This window comes from Leptonychotes weddellii, chromosome 1 (assembly GCF_054177405.1).
Source record: "Leptonychotes weddellii isolate Sample4059 chromosome 1, ASM5417740v2, whole genome shotgun sequence".
NCBI lineage: Eukaryota > Metazoa > Chordata > Mammalia > Carnivora > Phocidae > Leptonychotes > Leptonychotes weddellii.
In genome coordinates this window covers 189,719,274-189,739,020 of record NC_138369.1, presented here as the reverse complement: position 1 = coordinate 189,739,020, position 19,747 = coordinate 189,719,274, and the positions used below count along the sequence as shown (strand labels likewise).

The window sequence follows — 19,747 nt, the reverse complement described above, 5'->3', positions numbered from 1 at the left end:
ACCACCACCTGCACCATCTCTACCATCACCTCCACCACCTCCTCCACCACGTGCACCATCTCTGCCATCACCTCCTCCACCACCAGCACCATCTCTGCCATCACCTCCTCCACCAGCTCCACCACCACCTGCCATCACCTCCTCCACCACCAGCGCCATCTCTGCCATCACTTCCTCCATCATCTCCTCCACCACCTCCTCCATCACCTCCACCACCACCTGCACCATCTCTGCCATCACTTCCACCACCCCTCCTCCATGACCTCCACCATGACTTCCTCCACCACCTGCACCATCTCTGCCATCACCTCCACCACTACCTTACCATCACCTCCTCCACGACCAGCACCATCTCTGCCATCACCACCTCCACCATGACTTCCTCCACCACCAGGATCACCACACCACCAACACCTCCTCCACCACCAGCATTACCTCCACCATCACCAGCATCACCACAGCACCAGCACTCCCACCATCACCACCGCCTAACAGAACTGAGCCTATGCTTGGGCCAGAACCTGAGCCAAATGCCTTACAAGTCCTGCGACCCTGGGTCCTCATAAGAACCTCATAAGCTTGGTGTCACCATCACCCCTCACACAGATGAGGACTCTAAGCCACAGAGAGAGAAGAAGCTGGCCTGGCCTGGCCAGAGTGGTCCCACATGCAAACCCGGAGCCTCCCTGGCTCTAAGCCCAGAGACGGATGCTGTGCTGACAGGAGAGCTCTAGCGGAGGTCTGCATGGGAGGTAAGTCACTTGCCCATAATTATGTATGCATTCTCTGTTTGCCTTGTTTTCCAGTTGCTGGTATTTCCGATGGCATACCTGGAACAAATATTGACTTAGGCTCCCCTCCCAGAGGAAAATAAACCAATTCAAATTCCTTATCTTTTGTCTACCAAGTTGTGATTTGTTTTCTGTAGCTTCTATTACCTACTAAGGTTTTACATACATGTCTATAAGCTCTTATAAGGCTTTGTCTGCCCTTGAAGGAAATCAGAGTATTTCAGTCTGGCACCTGGATCTCACGCCCCAGCTCCAGGAATTAGAACTCAACCCGACCAGTCCAGAGAACAGCCAATTTATGACACATCCGTGGATTCACAACTTTTCTATCTTTGGGGGAGTTAAAAGGCAAATTCCCATTGGCTTATTAGTGCCCAAGAATTACAAGTGTTTAATACAGAAGACAGGCTAAACAGAGATCAAGACCAAAATCCCACCTTTTATGTTTTTTTTTTTAAAGATTTTATTTATTTATTTGACAGAGAGAGAGACACCGAGAGCAGGAACACAAGCAGGGGGAGTGGGAGAGGGAGAAGCAGGCTTCCCGCCGAGCAGGGAGCCTGACGTGGGGCTCGATCCCTGGACCCTGGGATCATGACCTGAGCCGAAGGCAACTGCTTAATGACTGAGCCACCCAGGCGCCCCCCCACCTTTTTTTTTAATACTCAGGAAATAAATGCATGACACTGAGGCCAAGATTGTAGGCTATCTACCTCTCTCTCCTTCTATGTGCATCTGCAATCTGTCTGCAATTCTCCTCTAATTATAAATTTCATAGACATATAAACTTGAGCATATTGTTCACCCCATGTTGCTCCTTGTTTTTAGTACACTTAAGGATAACGTCACAGTCAGAATGGATTACAGTTAACCGCTAGGCAGGCAATCCCTAAAATAAACTCTGTATTAGGCTTCATTTCCCTTTCCAAGTTAGGAGGTATTTTTCTGGTCACTGTGTTTGAAAAGAATATAAAATAATAGCAGAAACTACCATTTATTACTATGGGCCAGACTCATTGCATACATTCTTCTGAAGAAGAGAAGCTCCAGGGGTGCCTGGTGGGCTCAGTCGGTGAAGGACCTGCCTCATGATTTTGGCTCAGGTCATGGTTTCAGGGTCGTGAGATCAAGCCCCGTGTCGGGCTCCGCACTGGGCATCGAACCTGCTTGAGGATTCTCTCTCTCCCTCTGCCTCTGCCCCTCCCCCTCACATGCCCGTGCATGCTCTCTGTCTCTCAAATAAATAAATAAAATCCTTAAGAAGAGAAGTTCTGTACGCTGGAAATCCTGGAGCGCCGGCAGCAGCAGAGCCCTACCCCCCACTGCCACCCCGGCCACCAGCTCGGACCCAGCCCACGGGTCTGCACCCCGGCCTCCCCGCCTGCTGGGGTGGTCGTAAGCTCACTGTAGACATCATTCTGCGTCATCTGTGTGCATTTCAGAGTGCATCCCTAACATCCAAGATCCTTGCTTATGGTTCAAGATAGCTGCAGTGTGATTCTCACACGGAAAGGAAATTAACGAGAATCTCCCTTATCACTCCTCAGCCACTTATGTCTTCATCCACATCTCTATATCTCTGTACATCTATATGTCTGTATCTGTGTTTTTAGGGCATGCCTTAAGGATCAGAAGTAGTATGTATTCTTCACCAAATAAATGGCAGGAATGGAAAGGGGACGAAACACATGGATAGAAAGAGACTTAAGGAGACAGCAAATAAACACAGTGCATGGCCAGGTTTGGATCCTGACTTGAAAACGTGTGTGTGTGTGTGTGAGAGAGACAGAGAGGGAGAGAGATGGTTCCCTTTCCTTTCTTTGCCATTATTTGGTGAAGAACACATATAGTCTTTGGTCCTTAAAGCATGTCTTGAAGGTGGGTGTCATTCTTCCCAATTTGTAGCTATTAAGGTTCAGAGAGTTTCAGGAACGTTTCCAAAGTCACGCAGAAGTGAGCAGCAACATGACGGTGATGAACAGGAAGGGCATGTGTGAGCGTCTGGCAGCGGGGTGATGGTCGGCAAGGGAGCTGTGAGGGACGGCTCGGGGTGACAAGCCGCTGTGGGACGATGGAGGCCACAGTGCGGGAGGCCACCCAGCGCTCCGATGGAGCTCAGATGCAGCACGGGTACAAAGCTTCCCGGAATTGTGGGAGACCTAGTTTGGGGCAAACCACAGGGGGGCCCCCGAATACCGACCTCTCTGCCCTTGCAGAGCCCTTCCCTCCTCAAGGTGGGGTAATACCAGCTCCACCTGCTTCGAGGCGCTGTAAGCCCCCAGGGGAAGTCTCTGCACTGAGCCCGAGAGGCTGGAGAGACCATCCCATCCCGTGGGAAGACCTTTCCCTGAAGTCTGCACTGTGGGGCACAGAACCCGAAGCCAGCCTTCCTGGGTCCACCCCCAGCTCTGCCTGCACCCTGGGGCCGTGGGCAAATTCTTTATCGCACACTCTCCGCATCTGCAACATGCGGCAGACGCTGGTCACCTCTATAAAATCCTTAGAAAGGTATGTGGTACGTAGCGGGCACTGTACAAAATCTGCTGGCCAGGTGCTATCCCCACTTCACAGATGTGGAATCTGAGGGTCAGGATCATACAGCTGGCATAGGGCAAGGCCAGCCGCAAACCCCAGCCTGCCCATCCCAGGGCTGCTGCGTAAGCAACAAGCTGATGGCAGGGGAGGGCGTGGGGGGTGTGGGGGGCGCGGGGGCCGAGTGATCTGCAGCATACCACGGCCTCCCAAACCCACCTCTTTGCTGCTGCGTAAGCAACAAGCTGATGGCGTGGGGGGCGGGGGGGGAGTGGGGGGCGGGGGGGCCCAGTGATCTGCAGCATACCATGGCCTCCCAAACCCACCTCTTTATCAAGCATCTTCTCTCAGCTCCGGCACACAGGAAGCCCTCAACGAACGTCTCTGAGGTGAAAGGGTTTGGGAGGCACTTTTGCTCAGCACCCCACGAGTTCACTCCATCCAAACGAACAGCAAAACTTGGTGTGGGAGGGGAGAGACAGCTAAGGCTCTGTTTGGGGTGTGCGGCCGGCTGGCAGGCAGGTGACCGGTCCATGGAGGCGGGCGGGCCTGGAGGGACGGGAGGCACACCGGGCTGCCAGTGAAGGGAAGGTGCCATCCCCTCACTGCGCCCCGCTCCCACTCCAGACCCACGATCCCACTGACTTTCGGGGATATGGGAGGAGCCTTGGGAACAGGACGTGTGGCACAGTCTGAGGCCAGAAGCCCACAGAACGGCATGGAAAAGGGCTCTGTAGCACCCTTCTCCACCTTACGTGGCCACGTCTCTGCAGATTAGATGAAGGATCCTGGGATGAGATGAGCCTGGATCACCTCGGGGGGTGGGGGTGCTTAAGTGAAGTCACAAGGCGGCAGAGAGATGTGAAGACGAATAGAGAGTTCTGAAGGCCCCCGAGCGGTGTGGCCACAAGCCAAAGCGTGCTGACAGCCCCCAGGAGCAGGAGAGCAAGGAACGGCTTCCCCCTAGAACCTCTAGGCCAGCGAGGCTCTGCCAACGCCTTGATTCTGGTCCAGCGACGTGGATCCTGGACTCCGGCCTCCAGAACTTCGAGAGAATAAATCCATGCTGTTTGCAGTCGGCCTGACAGTGGGAATGTGCCACAGCGGCCCCGGGAGCTGACGCAGCCCTGGGCGCTCAGGCTGGACTCTCTGCAGGGACCAGGAATCCCTGGAGCTTGTGGGAGGCTCGGAGCGCATCTGTGACGGGGAGCACACTCCGGGAGGGGCCACGGGGGACGGATTACAGGCGGGAGGCCCACCCCCTTGTCCCCTCACAAGAGCTGATGTGGGCTTGGGCTGGAGCAGGGGGTGGGGAGGCTGGGGAAGAACAGTCTGGCCACGCGGGGACATTCCTGTCCTGGCTGACGACGTTCTTTAGCAGGACACAGCTATGCAGACTGTGTAAACCCGTCCAGCTCAGGCTCTGGGCTGCTTGGGCTCGGTGGCATCTCGGGGCCCGTGTCCCCGCGCCTGCGTCTGCGAGGGTCCAAGGCTTCCTCCGCCCAGAACCCGTTCGTCACGGCAGGTCCGTCCCACCGCTCCCTGTCACTCTTCTGGGTCGCTCTGTTTTGTTTTTCTACTTCAGGCGTCTGAGGTCATTCTTCCCGGTTATAAATAATGGATCGCAGGGGATTGAAAGTGCAAAGAGCAGACAGATGGAAGGGTAAGAAACGTGCGTACATGGAGCACCCTTCCAAGGACTGCTTCAAGTGAGGACATTTCCAAAGGTGTCTCTCTGGTTTCAACTGGCTTTACTTCTTGAGTTCCCATTCAGATAAGAGATGGCTCTTGATGCACCACCCTTGCATTTCCCGGAGCTGGGCCCTCACCCAGCTCTCCCGCCTAACCTGTGCCCCTCCCCTCAAGGTCTTTGTCCAGCTCTGCTGTATCAGGGGTCTGAGTGTGGGCCAGTGAGACCCGTCCTGGGGTCCAGGCTTCTTCATGCCCGGGGGGAGGGGCTGTGGGGAGGACCACCCACGGGAGACCCCAGCATGCAGCCCTCAGCTGCGTTGGGCAGGGCCGAGGGGGTGGCGGCGGGTGAAAAGACATGGGGGAGACCTAGCCTGGGAGGCAGGAAAACCCTCCTCAACTGAGACCCCGAGCTCTGGCACCTTGGAAAGTGAGCACCACCGCTCCCATCCTCTTTACCAGATGCAACAACATAGGGGAGCACCAGTGTGCAGCCGAGGGGCTGTTGGTGAGGGAGCTGGTCCTGCGTGGGCCTCCTTGGGGCGGGCCAACAGGTGGCCGCAGAGGCCTTGGCCAAATGGCAGGTATTGGCCCTGAGGTTGGGGGTGGGGAGCAAACCCTGAGGATTCTGGGTGACTTAGGGCTTACGGCCCTTTCAGGAGAACCTGTCAAGGCTTTGGGAGGAGGGTGATGCATCTTCTGGCTTGAGCCAGGGGACCGTGACTTCTTTCCAGAGGAATCCACTCGTCAGCACTATCTCCTTATCTGGGTATTTTCAAGTAATCTTGGAAATCATTCACCACCCCTGACCTTCTTGAGACCCATGCTGGAGTCTGCACTTGCATGAAACCCGGAATCCACACCATGAGCAGAGGTAGTCCAGAATGAGCTGGAGAAGCAGGTCAAGTTTCCACGTCCTTCTGTCCACCTCCCCTCGGCAGGCCTGGGAAGCAAACCCCACTTCCTCCCGTTAATGGCGGCCATGGGGACCCTCCCCACACCACTCACTTTACAAGGCCACTTTGTTCCAAGGGCACGAGGCAGGCAAGAGGAGGGAGGGGCCTGTTTTTATTCAAAGTTCTTTTTCATGAAATGCCTCAAATAAACTATAACTTTAAATCCCCTTTGAAATAATTGTAATACCCCCAGAAGTTTTGGGGTTTGGATGGGGACACCTCATCCTGCAAGTCATGAGCTGGGGGCTGACATGGGCAGTGACAGAGCACAGGACAGCGTGGGCAGCGGATCTGAGGTCCTCACACAGCCACCTGGCGGGCCGTGGCGGGGGACAAGGAAATCCGAGAGACGTGGGAGAAAGTGGGCAGTTCAGGGCCACGGGAGTGGAGGAGAAGTCCTTCCTTCCTACCTCCTTCCTGCCTCTTTTCCCTTTTCTCTTTATTGCCTTGAAATTTCATTAGAAAAACTGAACATGGTTTTTTGCCAGAAAAGAAGTGTCTCTGAGTGTAGGCAAGGGGCCTCGAGTCCAAGTCGGCCGCGTGCCTGCTGCCGCGGGGGCTGCAGTGGCCTCCCCACCCTGCTTCTTGTCCTTCAGAGGCTGGCCTCCACCCGCCAGGCTGAGGCCTCGCGGGCCTCCTGTGGAGCTGCCACAGTCCCTCCAAAGGTCAGGGTTCTGCTCAGTGCCGTTGGACTTTGGGGGGGGGGCGGGTCACTGTGATGTAACCTCAGCCCTGCGTGCGGGCTCACTCTTCAGTTTGATGCCTGGGGCCTACAGCAGCTGGCTGAGCGGCCAACCCCCTGGCTCTTCTTTTTTTTAAGTTTTTTTTAAAGATTTTATTTATTTTTTTCTGACAGAGATCTAGAGCGCACAAGTAGGCAGAGAGGCAGGCAGACAGAGAGGGAGAAGCAGGCTCTCTGCTGAGCAGGGAGCCCGATGTGGGGCTCGAACCCAGTACTCTGGGATCACGACCCGAGACGAAGGCAGATGCTTAACCAACTGAGCCACCTGGGTGACCACCCCCCCCCCCACCGGCTCTTTCTTCCAGAAACCAAGCCTGGCCCTTAGGAGGGGCAGGTGAGGGGCGGGAGGCGCCGCGAGGGCCCCTTTGGTGCCGGGACCCACCTCGGCTCTAGAGCGGCCTCTCCCGGCTGCCTGCTCTGTCCCTCTGGAGGACATGCCCAGGGCTCACTGCAGGGGCTGAGGCCAAATCAGAAATCCAGCCCTGGGAGTGTGGGGGGCAGGGGGGCGGGGATGGGGGGTAGGGGGGCGGAGTGTTCCAGGAGGTCTGGCATCCAGCCTGTGGCCTCGGCTGCTTCTGCACAACACCCAGGAGATCCAGGGTCCCTCATCTCTGGAGAGACCAGTCACTTCTCAGCGCCTTCCCCGCCCCCCCCCCCACCGCCAGGGCTGTCCGCCCCGCCGACGTCCAGACGCTACCTGGCCCTGTGTCCACATAGCTCTCCGAGGTTGGCACCCATTTCCTTCACCTGCTCAGCCTGGGGCCACCCAGCCCGGGTTCCAGAAATAGCTGTGGGGAAATTCACTGCTCCTACACTTCCCCACGCACTCCTTTGCTACAGAAGCGCCTCCCTGGACCCCGGCTCCTTGGAATACTCCAGGCTGGCTTTGCCGATGGGGCACAGATGCCATCTCCCACCTCTGTTACTTGGGGCACAGCCTTCTAAACAACACACACAAAATGGGATCAAATACATGCTGGGACCACGGCCATGCATCCGGGCGGCTCCAAGGAGGGGGTGTCCTTAAGTCTTAGGGGCTCCAAATGTCCAGGCATCATTGGGGTCACGTTTCCCAGCCCCTCTGGTGTCTGTTCTGGGCTTTGGATGTTCTGTGATCCATAGCGGCGGCGAGATGTGTTAGCCTTCAGAAGCTCCACCAAGAGGTCTCAGAGTATGTACGAACCTTTAACCACAGCTCACATCTTCACTTTTCCCTGCGTGAAGTTTACAGGACACAACTCTGAGCGAAATCATTCTGGGGGCTGCTCCCCAAGCGCCCTGGCAATGGCTCGAGCCCCAGCCTGGCTCGCCAGCCACGCCCCGCGGCTGTCCGCCCTCAGCTTTCCCGCACGCAAGCCCTGGGTTTGCTGCTCTCGCAAATGCCAATTCAACATTATTGAAGATCTCTAGATGATAGTGTCAAAAGGCACTGCCTCTTTTTCTGTTATTTGTAAGGCTATAAAAGTTTTTTTAAAAAAAATTCCCTAAAGGCAGAAGCTGTGAGGACAAAGAGCTTGATCACCGGGTTCCGTTAACTGCTTACAAAATACATCAGCCCCGTGTGTGACTGGCCCCCAGGATGACCGAGCTCCGGCCCCCCTACACCTCCCTTTGGTGGTGCTGACTGCGGGACGGGGGCAGCTTGTCCTCATGGTAGTGTTCCGGGCTAAACAGAGAAAGTCCGTGCCAAAGCCCGCCAACTCCTGCCATTCTACGGGTGGGCTCTGACTTTGTTTCCCCAAAGCACCCCACCTCCGTCTCCCCCAGGCCAGCCGTCTAGTGGCCAACGTGGCAGCGAGCCCCCCGGGGCCGCCGCTGACAGCAACTAGTCACACCCCCCGCCAGCGCAGCTCCCTTCAACAGCAAAATCACCGTTAAGGGCTGTGGGTACCACAACCACCCCCCTCCGGCAGAATAAATGAGGCTGAAGCCTGGATCGCTCATGCAACCGGAGAGCTGGTGTGCACGCGATGCTGGCTGTCCTAGTTCATCCATTCCTGCCTGCCTGAGCAGTCACCCCACCGCCCGCCCTCCTCACTGCAGTCCCCACAGCTCCATCTCTGAAACGGAGGAGAAATGAAAGGCATCCGTGGTCCCAGTTTCTGTGAAAAGACCAGGGGGACGAGGGTGGACCTGGGGCTACCCCAGGAAGCATGGGATCACGGAGTCGGGAACACCTCGGGGCTGGGCGGGCCCTGCATGTCACGGCACGCCTGGACACGGGGCCCCTTGCGGGGACTGATGGCCGGCTGCCCCACGGGCCACTTGCCAACCCAGGAGCACGAAGCCAGGGGTCTCCATAAGGCTCTCCCAACAAGACACGGAGATCTGACTGCCTTACATCCACAACACGAATAAATGAGTTACAAACAAGTAAAAATAACAGGGACTTTAGGTAGCACTGGCCACGTAACTGGCCCCGTTTTAACACTGGACACACGTTTACGCATTTCATCAGAACGACTGCGTGAGGGAGATGCTCCCTTTACCCCACTTCACAGATGGAGTCACCGAGGCATGTCAGGAAGTTGCCTGCACGTGACCCTCTTCAAAGGCAGACACACTTGCCCCGGAACCCATGCTCTCGACCGTGACATCACGCTGCTAGTAACTGCGCGGAACGTCACTGAATCGGAGAGGCAGCCCCCTCCCTGAGCAGTTTACTCTCCCCGCCTGGAACATACCCACCTCCCAGACCACACCACACACAACTCCTCAGGTTCACACAACTGCGACCAGGAAACCACGGAGGGCTTTAGGGAGAAGAGTGTTTTCCGGAAAACACAATGATATACCCACTACAATGAGGAAATAAGAATGTGAATGATTGAGCCCTAAAGACGATCAGGCAGGTTCACTGACGATCAAACGGATAAACAGAACGTGGACAATACACTTGACGGAATATTATTCGGTCTTAAAAAGGAAGAAAACTGCCCCATGCCACAACGTGGACGAAACTTGAGGACACCATGCTCGGTGAAGCCAGCCAGCCACAGAAGGACAAACACCGTGTGACTCACTCACAGGAGGGACCCAGCGCAGTCAGACCCACAGGGACAGAGAGTAGGAGGTGGGTGCCAGGGGCCGGGGAGGGGCTGGGGGAGTTCGCGCTTACCGGGGACAGAGTTTCGGTCTGGGAAGATGGAAAAGTTCAGGACGGATGGTGGGGACGGCTGCATAAGAATGTGAGTGTGTTCAGCGCCACGGAACCCGGAAATGGTTAAGATGGCAAATTTTATATGTATTTTGTTAAAATTAAAAAAAAGGCATGCGGGGCAACATCTAAAGCCAACTTGCTGAGACGTTCTGGCCCGAACTTAATCTTCTGGACCAGGTTTTCAGCAATGCTGTGAGATTCTGTTCAGGCCAATGCTCCCATCCGGTGATCAGCTTGGGGATCTGGGGAGCAGACGTGGAGCCGTGGTGGAGGTGAGGGGGACAGGCGGACAGGTGGGTGCGGTCAAGGCAAAGGAACCACGCTGTCGACTGCAGAGATTGGTTTTTTTGAGGTTGCAAGTATCTGGGGCTGAGGAGCTGAGTGCGGCTTAGACAGCGGCCCACCACGTGACCGTATCCCAAACATGCCTAGGGAGAGATGCATGCATGCGTCCGTGTGGCCCGGGGGGCGCTGAGACACAGGGGGGCATCCTTCCTGGGGGTGGGACCAGCTGGTGGGCTGCTGCTGTCTCGTGCAGGTGGGTACCTGGGGGTCCCTTTGTGTCTTCCGGTTACCCTCTTATCCCTTTTAGCTCTAGACGTCCGCCAGTTCCCAGTAGCGCAGGCTGCTGGGTCATCGGTGGCCCGGGAAGCAGGTGACCGGGTACGGATGGCTCAGCCTCTGCCTTCTGCTGTGAGAAGGGCCTCGGGAGCAGCAAAGCCAGGACAGGGGTGTGGGGGCCCAGCCTCCAGTGAGCCAAGGCTCCCTGTGCACCCAGTCTCGCTGTCTGACCGCGGGGCGGCGTCCTGGGCTCCCTGTGGCTGGCTCTGCCATCAGCCGCTTGGCTGAGTTCGTTTCCTCTTTCATCTGCATGTCGGTTCACATCAGCCGTCTGACGGGGACACCGTGCTCTTCGTCTGCTCTTGCTTCTCTTCCTGGATGACCGGAGCTGCACTCTGCACGTGTCTGAGGCCAGGCAGCCCTTAGCTCACAGCGGCTCTGGGGAGGCCGCCAGCCCTCCTGGCTTGGGGCTCACGTGGTCCTGTTTCCAGCAGCCTCTGCCAAGTTGGAGATGAAGGTGTCCTGGATAGTGGGCCCCGGGGGCCTGGGGCCTTAGTTCAGGCTCGCAGTGGGCTCGCAGAGATACCGACCGGGGACGGGAAGGGTTGCCCCAGCTCCTTCCACAGTGTGCTGGGGGAGGGAGGGAGCAAGGGCCTGCAAGCAGGACGTGCTGGCCGAGCCTCCCCGTGTGGCCAGCTCGCCAGCCCTGGGCACTTCGCACATTACTTAGTGCTATCTGCGGTCACCCAACGGGGGCGTTACTGCTGCGCCCACTTAACCAAGGAGAAGGTGACTTCCCTCGGACCTCCCGACTGTCAAGGGACAGAGCTGGATCTGTGGGGCTGTGGATCCCTCCCCACTCGGTGTGGCCACCCCTCCAAGACAGGGGGAGCTGCACATAGTCTGAGAGACCGCCGTGTCATTATCTGTCAATCCTGATGACATTAGTGGAGTTCAGCCACGCCCCTCCTGGGGCCTCCAGATGTTGGGAACGAGGCTTTAGGCCAGGGCAAGTGGGAAGGAAGAGGGAGGCCAGCGTTCTCTGGCTTCTCAGCGCCCAGGGCTAGGTAGAATTCGGAGAGGTTGCGTTTCCAAGAGTTTCTGTTTGCACAACACCTTCTGGGCCGATCTACTTGTTGAGCAAGAGGGGGAACACACGGTGTTCTTGTTAAATCTCACCTCCCAGCTCTGACCCAGCTGGAGACAGACAGGTCATCGTGAGCTCGGGGGCAGGCCTGGAGGCAAAATGCCTCCCCCATCGCCCGCAGACCATCTCCGGTTTTCCGCTGGAAACCAAGACGGTGTGGGATGACTCCCTTCTCCAAACTAGGAGTCCCCAGACTTCCCTGCGTTGCAATTAGCTTCTGTTACCATTTCAGTACCTGCGTAAATATCTTAAGCTATAAACATTTAAAGAAAGATAAGCAGACGGGGCTGGAACTGCGGGCGATGGCCGAGGGGTGCTCCCGTCCCCTGGCAGGGATGCAGGGCTAACAGGAACGCCCAAGTCCAGAGAACTCACCATGGGTCGCCTAGCCAGTGCATCAGCCCTGTGCAAACCCAGGGAAGACCCCTCCGCTCCTGGGCTCCACTGGCTCGGAGTGCGGGCAGAGCAGGTGCACACAACTTAAAGTGAAAGGGAATTGTCACTGGGCTTTGCCGGGTGGCAGGACAGACGTACTTTCCAGGAAGGGGAAACGTGCCCATGAGTTGGGGGGTCTCAAGGTCCTGCCGCGCTGACCACACGGGACAAGACAGGAGCAGCTACACCCTTCAAGAATGGAAGACAGGACCGGCCTGAAGAAGCGCAGCAGCTTCTATTTGCGCCAAAGGCAAGCAATGAAGGGAGACGAGCCTGAAGTCCCTTGGAGGGAGCAGGGCTGGAGCAGAGTGGAGGACAGAGGGAGGCAGGCGGGAGGAAGGGAGGTGGCTGGCAGGGCTGCAGAGGCCTGATCTCCAAGGGCGGGGGGAGGGCCCTGCCACAGAGGAAAACCGAGGGTCCAGGCCCTGTAGGCGCCAGGGGAAGGAACCAGGGGCATACCCCGGAATCCCTGTCACAGTGGGCCCAGGCAGGGTGGACGCCGGCTCCCTGGGAGAAGACGGGACCCCTGAGCGCACAGGGCCTGGGGAGGGGCTAGCAGTCAGCCGTGAACCGGGCACAGTCTTCTGCAGATAGTTCAACAACTTCCCAAGGTTGCTCTTCCCTTTGGGTTGTCCTCATTCATTTCCTTGTTTTAGAGTAGAAACCACTTAACAGAGTCAAGTGGCTGTTGGCTGTCTTGGACCTGGGTTCCAGTGGCAGAGTAAGGCCGGGGTTCCTGCGGCAGCAAGACTGGGACAAGGACGCAGGAGCTCAGAGTGGCGGAAGGTGGTCCGGGCAGACTGCCATGTCCCTGAGCAGCCAGGGCAATGCACCAACGGAGGTGCTCCCTTCCAGAGCTGGTAGGAGCTCCAGAATGCCCATCCTTGTCCAAATGAGGCTTCTCAGCAGCTCCAGCCCAAAGCCAGGCCCCAAGGTCACGTGAACCCCTCACTCTTCTTCATTGGTAATGGTAAGGTCATCAAACGCATGCCTGGACGTGCTACCAGGCAGGGCCCCTCCTCCCCCCCCACGCCAAGGGCACCACCCTGGCAGCCCCGGGACATCCCAGCTGAGTGCCCCCTCTCTCCGATGTACCGTGTGGGGAAGGGGAGAAAGGAACAGGTACTGAGGCCAGGGCCAGCGGAGGAAAGGAAAACGCAAACCATCTGGGCAAAGAAGAGAAGCAGCAACTTCTGGAGAAGAGTCCTGTGGAGCGGGGGTCCCCAGCTATCCAGCTTTGGGGACCCCGGCTCCCACTCCCTCCTCCTTCAACAGGAGCAGGGGAGGAGGCATCAAGGGGACAGGCGTGTGGAGGTGAGTGAGGCTGTCCCCTTGGCCATCCAGCAGTTCCTAACCTGGGTCACCCTAAGGCTTCCCAGTCTACAAAAAGTCCCCTTCCCCCACGCCGGGCCCCCCAAAGCCAGTCTTTACCAAGGAAGGGAGCCTATTCATCAAGCATCCCACTTCTGGCACACAGCCCTGCCCCACCAGCAGGGCCTGCCATGTCCTTCTGTCCGTCCACGGGCACCCTGTGGTTTACCATCTGTGAGCCCATCGCTCGGTGGGACAGGGTCGTGGGTATCACATTCGCACGGGACCCAGCCCTCAGCACACAGTGGCTGTTCGATAGCTCCTCTAGAGAGCGGCCTAAGTGATGGGTCTTGTCCGGCCGATTCTACGACAAGCAGCACTACAGGGATCCCCACCTTACACAGAGGTTAGGGACCTCGCCCAGGCCACGGGGATGCAGGCGAGGCCGTGGGAGCAGCCGCACGGCTCTCTGCTGCCTTTGTGGGGACCCAGCGGGGCGCAGGCTCGGAGGATAACCTCTGCCCTCCAAACCCGCCCCCCCCCCCCGCACAGCGCTGAAGGAAAGCCCGCAGATGGGAGCTCGATCCCCTCACGGCGGCCTGAGGATCCCCCAAATTCCCCTTGCTGGCCTCGCGCTGTGTCACCCTGGGTGAGCTGTGTGTCTGGAGTCTTCTTCATGTCAGAAGGCACTGAACTAGCTATCCGGGAGCTGCAGTGGTTTCTTCAAGCACCTGAGACACATCCAGTATCCAGTGTCACCACCCCACATACGTCCTCAGACAGGGCAGGCGGCCTCCCTTCCAGTGACCTGGGACCATTCCCCCTAAGCTTGGCTGGAGCACATTACACCTGCAGGAGTCACTGCTGTGAACGCTCTCCCCCCACATTGGTGCTCTCTCTGGGGGGGAGCGTGGGGTGCCCAAGAGAAGGTCACTGGAGGGGCAGAGGGCGGGGGAGACAAAGCAGTGCCTCAGCCCCTCCCCCACCCCCAGCACGCCTGCCCCTCGGAAGCAACAGGGGTCTGTGTCCATGACCTTCCTGGGAGAAGCGCTGGGCAGGATAAAAGGGAGACAGAGCAGGGCTGAATCCAGTGCCTGGAGCCTTAAGGACGGAAAGCGCGGCCACAGAAAGCATTGCTGGAAATGCTCTCAGCAGAGACACTTTCGGTCCCCACCATGCTGCCGGGTGTGCGGTGAGGGCCCTGTTGTCCTTTTCCAGCACGTGCTTGGAAACCCCAGATGCTTCGGCTCTCAACCACGGCTAGAAGTCCAGCTAGAGCCTCCACCAGAGTCAACAGCGCAGGCAGAGGGCGCAGAGCCCGGTCAAGAACCGCTAACAGGCCTTGCGGCCATGGGCGAAGTTTACACCACAGCCTACTCGGGCTCCCCCTCCCGTCTGTATCAGCGAAAGGCCACTGTGGACAGAGAGAGGGACCCACCTGTTCCCGCGGTACCCCACGCACTCTGGTCGTTCGGTCTTGTGTCCTTCTCAGGACGGTCTATAAAGCAGAGACTGCCGTCCCACTCTACGGAGGGGGAGGCCAGCTCAGAGCTGCCCGCGGACTTGCTCAAGACCACAGAAAGTAGGGGAGCCGGCACTCAGCGGCAGATCTGGCCCCTCCCGAGGCCACAGCCTCTCTCCTGAATGCAGGTGTGCCTCCAGGGCTGTTTTTCCGGAGGTCACCCCAAACTCAGGTGTGTCACCTTCTCAAAACCAGCCTGCTTGCCGTGCGGCAGAGCTTGCCAGACTCAGCGCTCACCTCCCACCCTCTGGCGCCTCTCTGCCACTTCTTACCCACTTCCAATCCAGCTTCTCGGGGAGACCTTTGGGAAGTTCTCGGGAAGAAGCTGTCACTTCTGACCCGGTGGCGGGCATCTCATCTCATCTCTTTCAAAAAGATGAAAATAGGCCAATCTCTTGAGAATTCTCATCTGGTGGGGTAGGAGTGTGTGTGCTCGTGCAGATGTGTGCACGCGTGCTTGTTTGCACGTGCGTGTGTCGGCGTGTGGGTTTGCTCTTGTGAGCATGTGTGGTTCATGCACACGTGTGCGTATCCGTGTATGTGTGCAACATGGTTTCATGTGCGTGTTGTGTGTGAACACGTATGTGCACACGTGTGGGCACGTTTGTGCACACGTGTCCGCAGCACAGGGAGGTATTCAGCCGAGAGTCATTTCTACCTTTGAGGGGGCTGTTAAGTCCCTGCTCAGTCACAGGTGCCGAGTCCTGGAAGTCAGGGGACCGGAGTCCAGTCCTCCGTCTGCCGCTGACCAACTGCCTAGCACTGACGAACAAGAGGCTTGACAACCTGGCCTTGCAGACTCTTCCTGTTCCCTGCTCTCTGATTCTATTAAAGCGGGTGCTGGTGGGGGAGGGGCAGTTCTCACTTCCTGGGATGGAGACGGGGATGGGAGAGTGAGAGTGGCTTCTGGCAAGCCTATCAGCTGGCAGAGGCACTCCAGAGATCTCTGGAGACTCCCCCTGCTTCCCCCGCCTCATGCCTGCTCTGTCACTGGCTGGGGCATCCCTCCCTGGCTTCCCGGCAGGGGGCGGGGGGGGGGGCTCCTTGAGAAGAGCAAGGGGATTGGTGGCAGCTTCCCTGAAATGTCCAGCTGAAGTTTGGGAGTGATTCCTCACTATGGTTTTTCCCGGTGGGGGGGTGGTTCTGGAGGAGCTAAAAATGCCCCCTCCAAGCCAGCTTTCTTATTGTGCCTCTCTGCCAATCAGAAACATGGGCCCAGGACGCTCTGGACTCAGGCCAGGGGCTTAGCAAGGGAGGGGCCAGGAACAAAGAGGGTCTGCTGGGAAGCCTCTCCTATGAGAGTCAAGTTGGTTAGGGACCCTGGACATCTGGAGGGCTTCATGCCTCCAGAGAAGGGCAGAGAGACCACAGGGCTGGTCTGGCCTGTCCCTCAGTCTCTCTGTGGGCCCAGGAGGTAGAGCAGCCTCAAGGACCCCCCTCTGCTGTCAGAGCTGACCATCTGTCCAGTGGGGTACAGGGAGCGGGGGATGGGGGCCTGCCGAGCGCAGCCCCTGCTCCCCAAACCCCGCCCCCCCACCTGCTCCCCCCTGGCCAGGAAGCACCACCACTGGGTAGGGGGGCTGCGTACTCGGTCACCCTCCGTGCCTCAGTCACCATCCCTGCCTGGGGACCACGTCCCGCAGGGCAGCCCAGGGGCTCTGCGGCGCGTCTGCTCTGGGAAATGAAAGGCTTCATGCACCAGCCTCTGAACATACAAACTCAGCCTGATGAGATTTGTTACAAAGAAAGCTCTGCCCATGAAGTGGAAAAAAATACCCCCTTGTGGGTCGCCCCTTTCCATGGGGGGGGGGGAGGCGGCGCGTGGGGACAGCAGCTCCGCAGAGCCCTGCTGCCCCCAGCCCAAGTTGTCAGAGGCTGCAGCCCGGACCCAGGACGCGCGGACGCACAGACGACGGCCCTCCACACGGGCCGCCCTCCGTCGCTGCGCCAGGTTCCCTCACCCGCCGCTACGACCCCCCGCGCCGTCACCCGGGGAGGGGCCCCTGCGCGGGATCGCACGGTGGGGGCCAAGCACAGCGCTGCGGGGGAGGGCGTGAGCAGCGGGGGTGGGGGCACACAGCGGGGTGGGGGCGCTCGCACCGGAGGCCGCGGGTGCGGAGGGTGGGGAGGAGGCTACCTTCTGAATGCGCCCATCGATGTCCAAGTAGATGGCCTTGGGCCGGTAGCTGGAGGAGCCGGATCCCATCTTGCGCCGAGCGGCTGCACTTGGACTTTTTACTGTACTTTCTCGACGCCAGCCGCCGCGGGGAGGGCGGGGAGTGGGAGGGAGGAGGGGGCGGCGGCGGCGGCAGGACGGGGGAGACTAGCCAACCAGAGCGCCGCCGCCGCACGGTGCGGGTTCGGGCCGCCGCCTCTGGCGCGCGCGTCTAGGCTCGTGCTCCGCCTCCAGCCTCGGCCTCCCTCCTCCTCCCTCTTCCCCCTCCCTCCCTCGGCCTCCCTCCTCCCCCTCCTCCTTCCCCCCCTTTCCCTCCCACCCCCTCTTTCCCTCCTCCGCCTCCCTCTTCCTCCCTATCCCTCCTCTTCCCTCCCTCCTCCTCCTTTCCCTTCCCTCCTCCCCCTTCCTCCATTCCCACATTAAGGCACACCCCCTCTTCTTCCGTCTGACTCCAGCCGCCTTGGGGATAGGGCCAAGTGAGAAGCCTATCTCCAAGTGACCCCTGGACAGATGCCCATAGCAGGTGACCCCCCTGGCTACAGAGTTGGTCACCTTCCCAAGTGCCAGAAGAAATTCCCAGAGCGACCCCCTCTGGCTGCAGGCTGGTCACCTTCCCAAGTGCCGGAAATTCCCAGAGCGACCCCCTCTGGCTGCAGGCTGGTCACCTTCCCAAGTGCCAGAAATTCCCAGAGCGACCCCCTCTGGCTGCAGGCTGGTCACCTTCCCACATGGACAGTTGCCCAGAGCGACTCCTTTGCCCCAGGTGGCTAATCCAGAACTGTTTAGCATTAGGCAACTCCCCGAGGCTCAGCCTCTCCTGGCCGTGATTGCCATCCTCATGTAATTTGACTAGGAAATGGGAAAAGTTGCTTCTCATTCATGTGCATCCTTCTAAGTTTTCTGTATATTCTCGGGAGTGACAACCTCTTTCCGGCTGCACCCAGAGCTGAAATGGCAATTTTATTTCTGTTCTTAATGGAGCTGGAGAGAGGATTACCCAGCCAGCAGCTCTTGCTCTGCCCACCCTCCCCCCACCTCGTTAATCGCTGCAGGGAGTATGGGAAAAGCAGGAGGGAAAAAGAAGGGATTTCAGGCAGTTAGTGACCTGTAGATCACAGTGGGGGCTGCTTTGAGGCTCCCGATTCTCTGGGATCTCCCAGTGGGACCCAGATGGGGGGAGGTTGGTAAGTGCTGAGTGGCTCCAAGTGCCTTTCCGTCTTGGAAACGCGTGTCAACCCAGCCAGAGAATGCCCTGATTGTTCCATTCTATGTGGATTCCAGGCCACTGCCTTGCATCTGTTGAATGTCTGGGTTTTGCGTATTGAGAGAGTGCCTGGTGCACACAGGCTCCTCCCTCCCTCCAGGCCTGCCCGAGCCAGGCTGACCACTGCCAACGGTCAGTGCCTTTCCCTTCCCTGGCCATGCAGCCTCCTCCTGGTGCACAGGCTTTCCAGAGTCTTCTGGGCCCCCTGGAGCATTGGCCAGGCTGGAGCGCTGGGGAAGGCGGGGCTCATTGTCTTTACGGGAAGCGTTCTTCCTCAGCCTTTGGACAGTCTAGTGTGTGTCATTTCATGTCTCCTGCCTGCTCTGGGAGTAGGACTCATCATTCTTTGAGAATGATGATGGCTTTGCCCTTGCCTCCAGCCCAGTGAAGGGACCACGTCAGAGTCTGGGCACCATGAGACTTGCTTTAGAAGTGACTAGGGGGAGAGCAAGAGGCAGCAGGAGACCTTCGAGGTAGGGGTAGCTGAAGCTGGGGGGTTATACTTGGCCACCTGACTCACAATCGTGATAACGTGTCCCCAGAAAATTGGAAAAAGCACAGTTATTGTAGCTCAATTTTGTTGTCAGATGTTCTGATGTTTGGGCTAATCCAGTGGTGGATCTGTGGGACTGGTGTGCTGCCCGGTGTGGAAATCTCACCACCCAGCAGATGGCTCATTAGCCCGGCACTTATTTATTCCCCGTGTCTATAGCCATCTGACCTGACCCTCTCCAGTCATCTCCTTCTGGCGCCCTGGAAGGACAGGTGTCCAAATGCTGCGTGCAGCTCTGCAGAACTGTATACCCCAGAGGGGAGCGTGCAGTGCTGGGACTGCGTCCGGCATCATGTGGGGCAGGCCTCCTTGCAGGCTGGCTGGTTCCGTATTCAGAATAATACTCTCGTAAGCGGGTGATGGACTAGGACTGCTGCAGATACAGTGAGACTTTGGCGGTTGTCCCTAAGAGGGGTCCTTGCCCTTGCCTCATTCCCATGCGGGGCAGTGTTTCCAGCACTCATCAGCACTGTCCTTACTGTGTGTCCGAGCCTCAGGAGAGAATACACAGAAATCTCGGCCTGGGGCTGCTGGCCTTTCACTGGGAGGCAGACAAGATGGGACAAAGAAATGTAGCATGTAGCGTGTTGGATCATAATGAGTGCCAAGGAGAAAAGTCCCTCTGGGAAGGAGATCCCAAGTACGGCATATGGGGAGCTGATGTATTCAGGAATGCACCAGGCATAGCACACAGGCGTCGGGGAGCAAGGAGCCCAGAAGGAAAGAACCTTCTAGCAAAGGTGAAGAACCTTCAGGCCAAGGCTCCTCGCACAGGGGGCCGGTGCAGTGGGTGGGAGGAGGAGGGGAGAGAGGGGGCCTGCCGTGGGGAGTGAGGTCAGAGAGATGAGGGGAGGGCAGGCCCCCATGTGGGCCATGCAAGTCACCCGATGCCCCTGCTCTGGATGCCA

At 58.2% G+C, this 19,747-nt stretch overlaps 1 protein-coding gene across 6 annotated transcripts in view; it reads right to left on the bottom strand.

The window, feature by feature from the left end:
• Positions 1 to 17,211, bottom strand: part of PDE9A (phosphodiesterase 9A) — a 93,303-nt gene extending 76,092 nt beyond the window's left edge. For 2 of the 6 annotated variants that reach the window (XM_081800371.1, XM_081800370.1), the window contains exon 1: positions 16,984 to 17,211. In XM_081800371.1, the coding sequence (XP_081656497.1) occupies positions 16,984 to 17,052 (69 nt within the window). In that variant the 5' untranslated portion in view covers positions 17,053 to 17,211. The remainder of the gene's footprint in view (positions 1 to 16,983) is intronic. The other 4 variants (XM_081800364.1, XM_081800377.1, XM_081800367.1 and 1 more) reach the window with 3 other exon arrangements.
• Between the last annotated feature and the right edge of the window lie 2,536 nt (positions 17,212 to 19,747).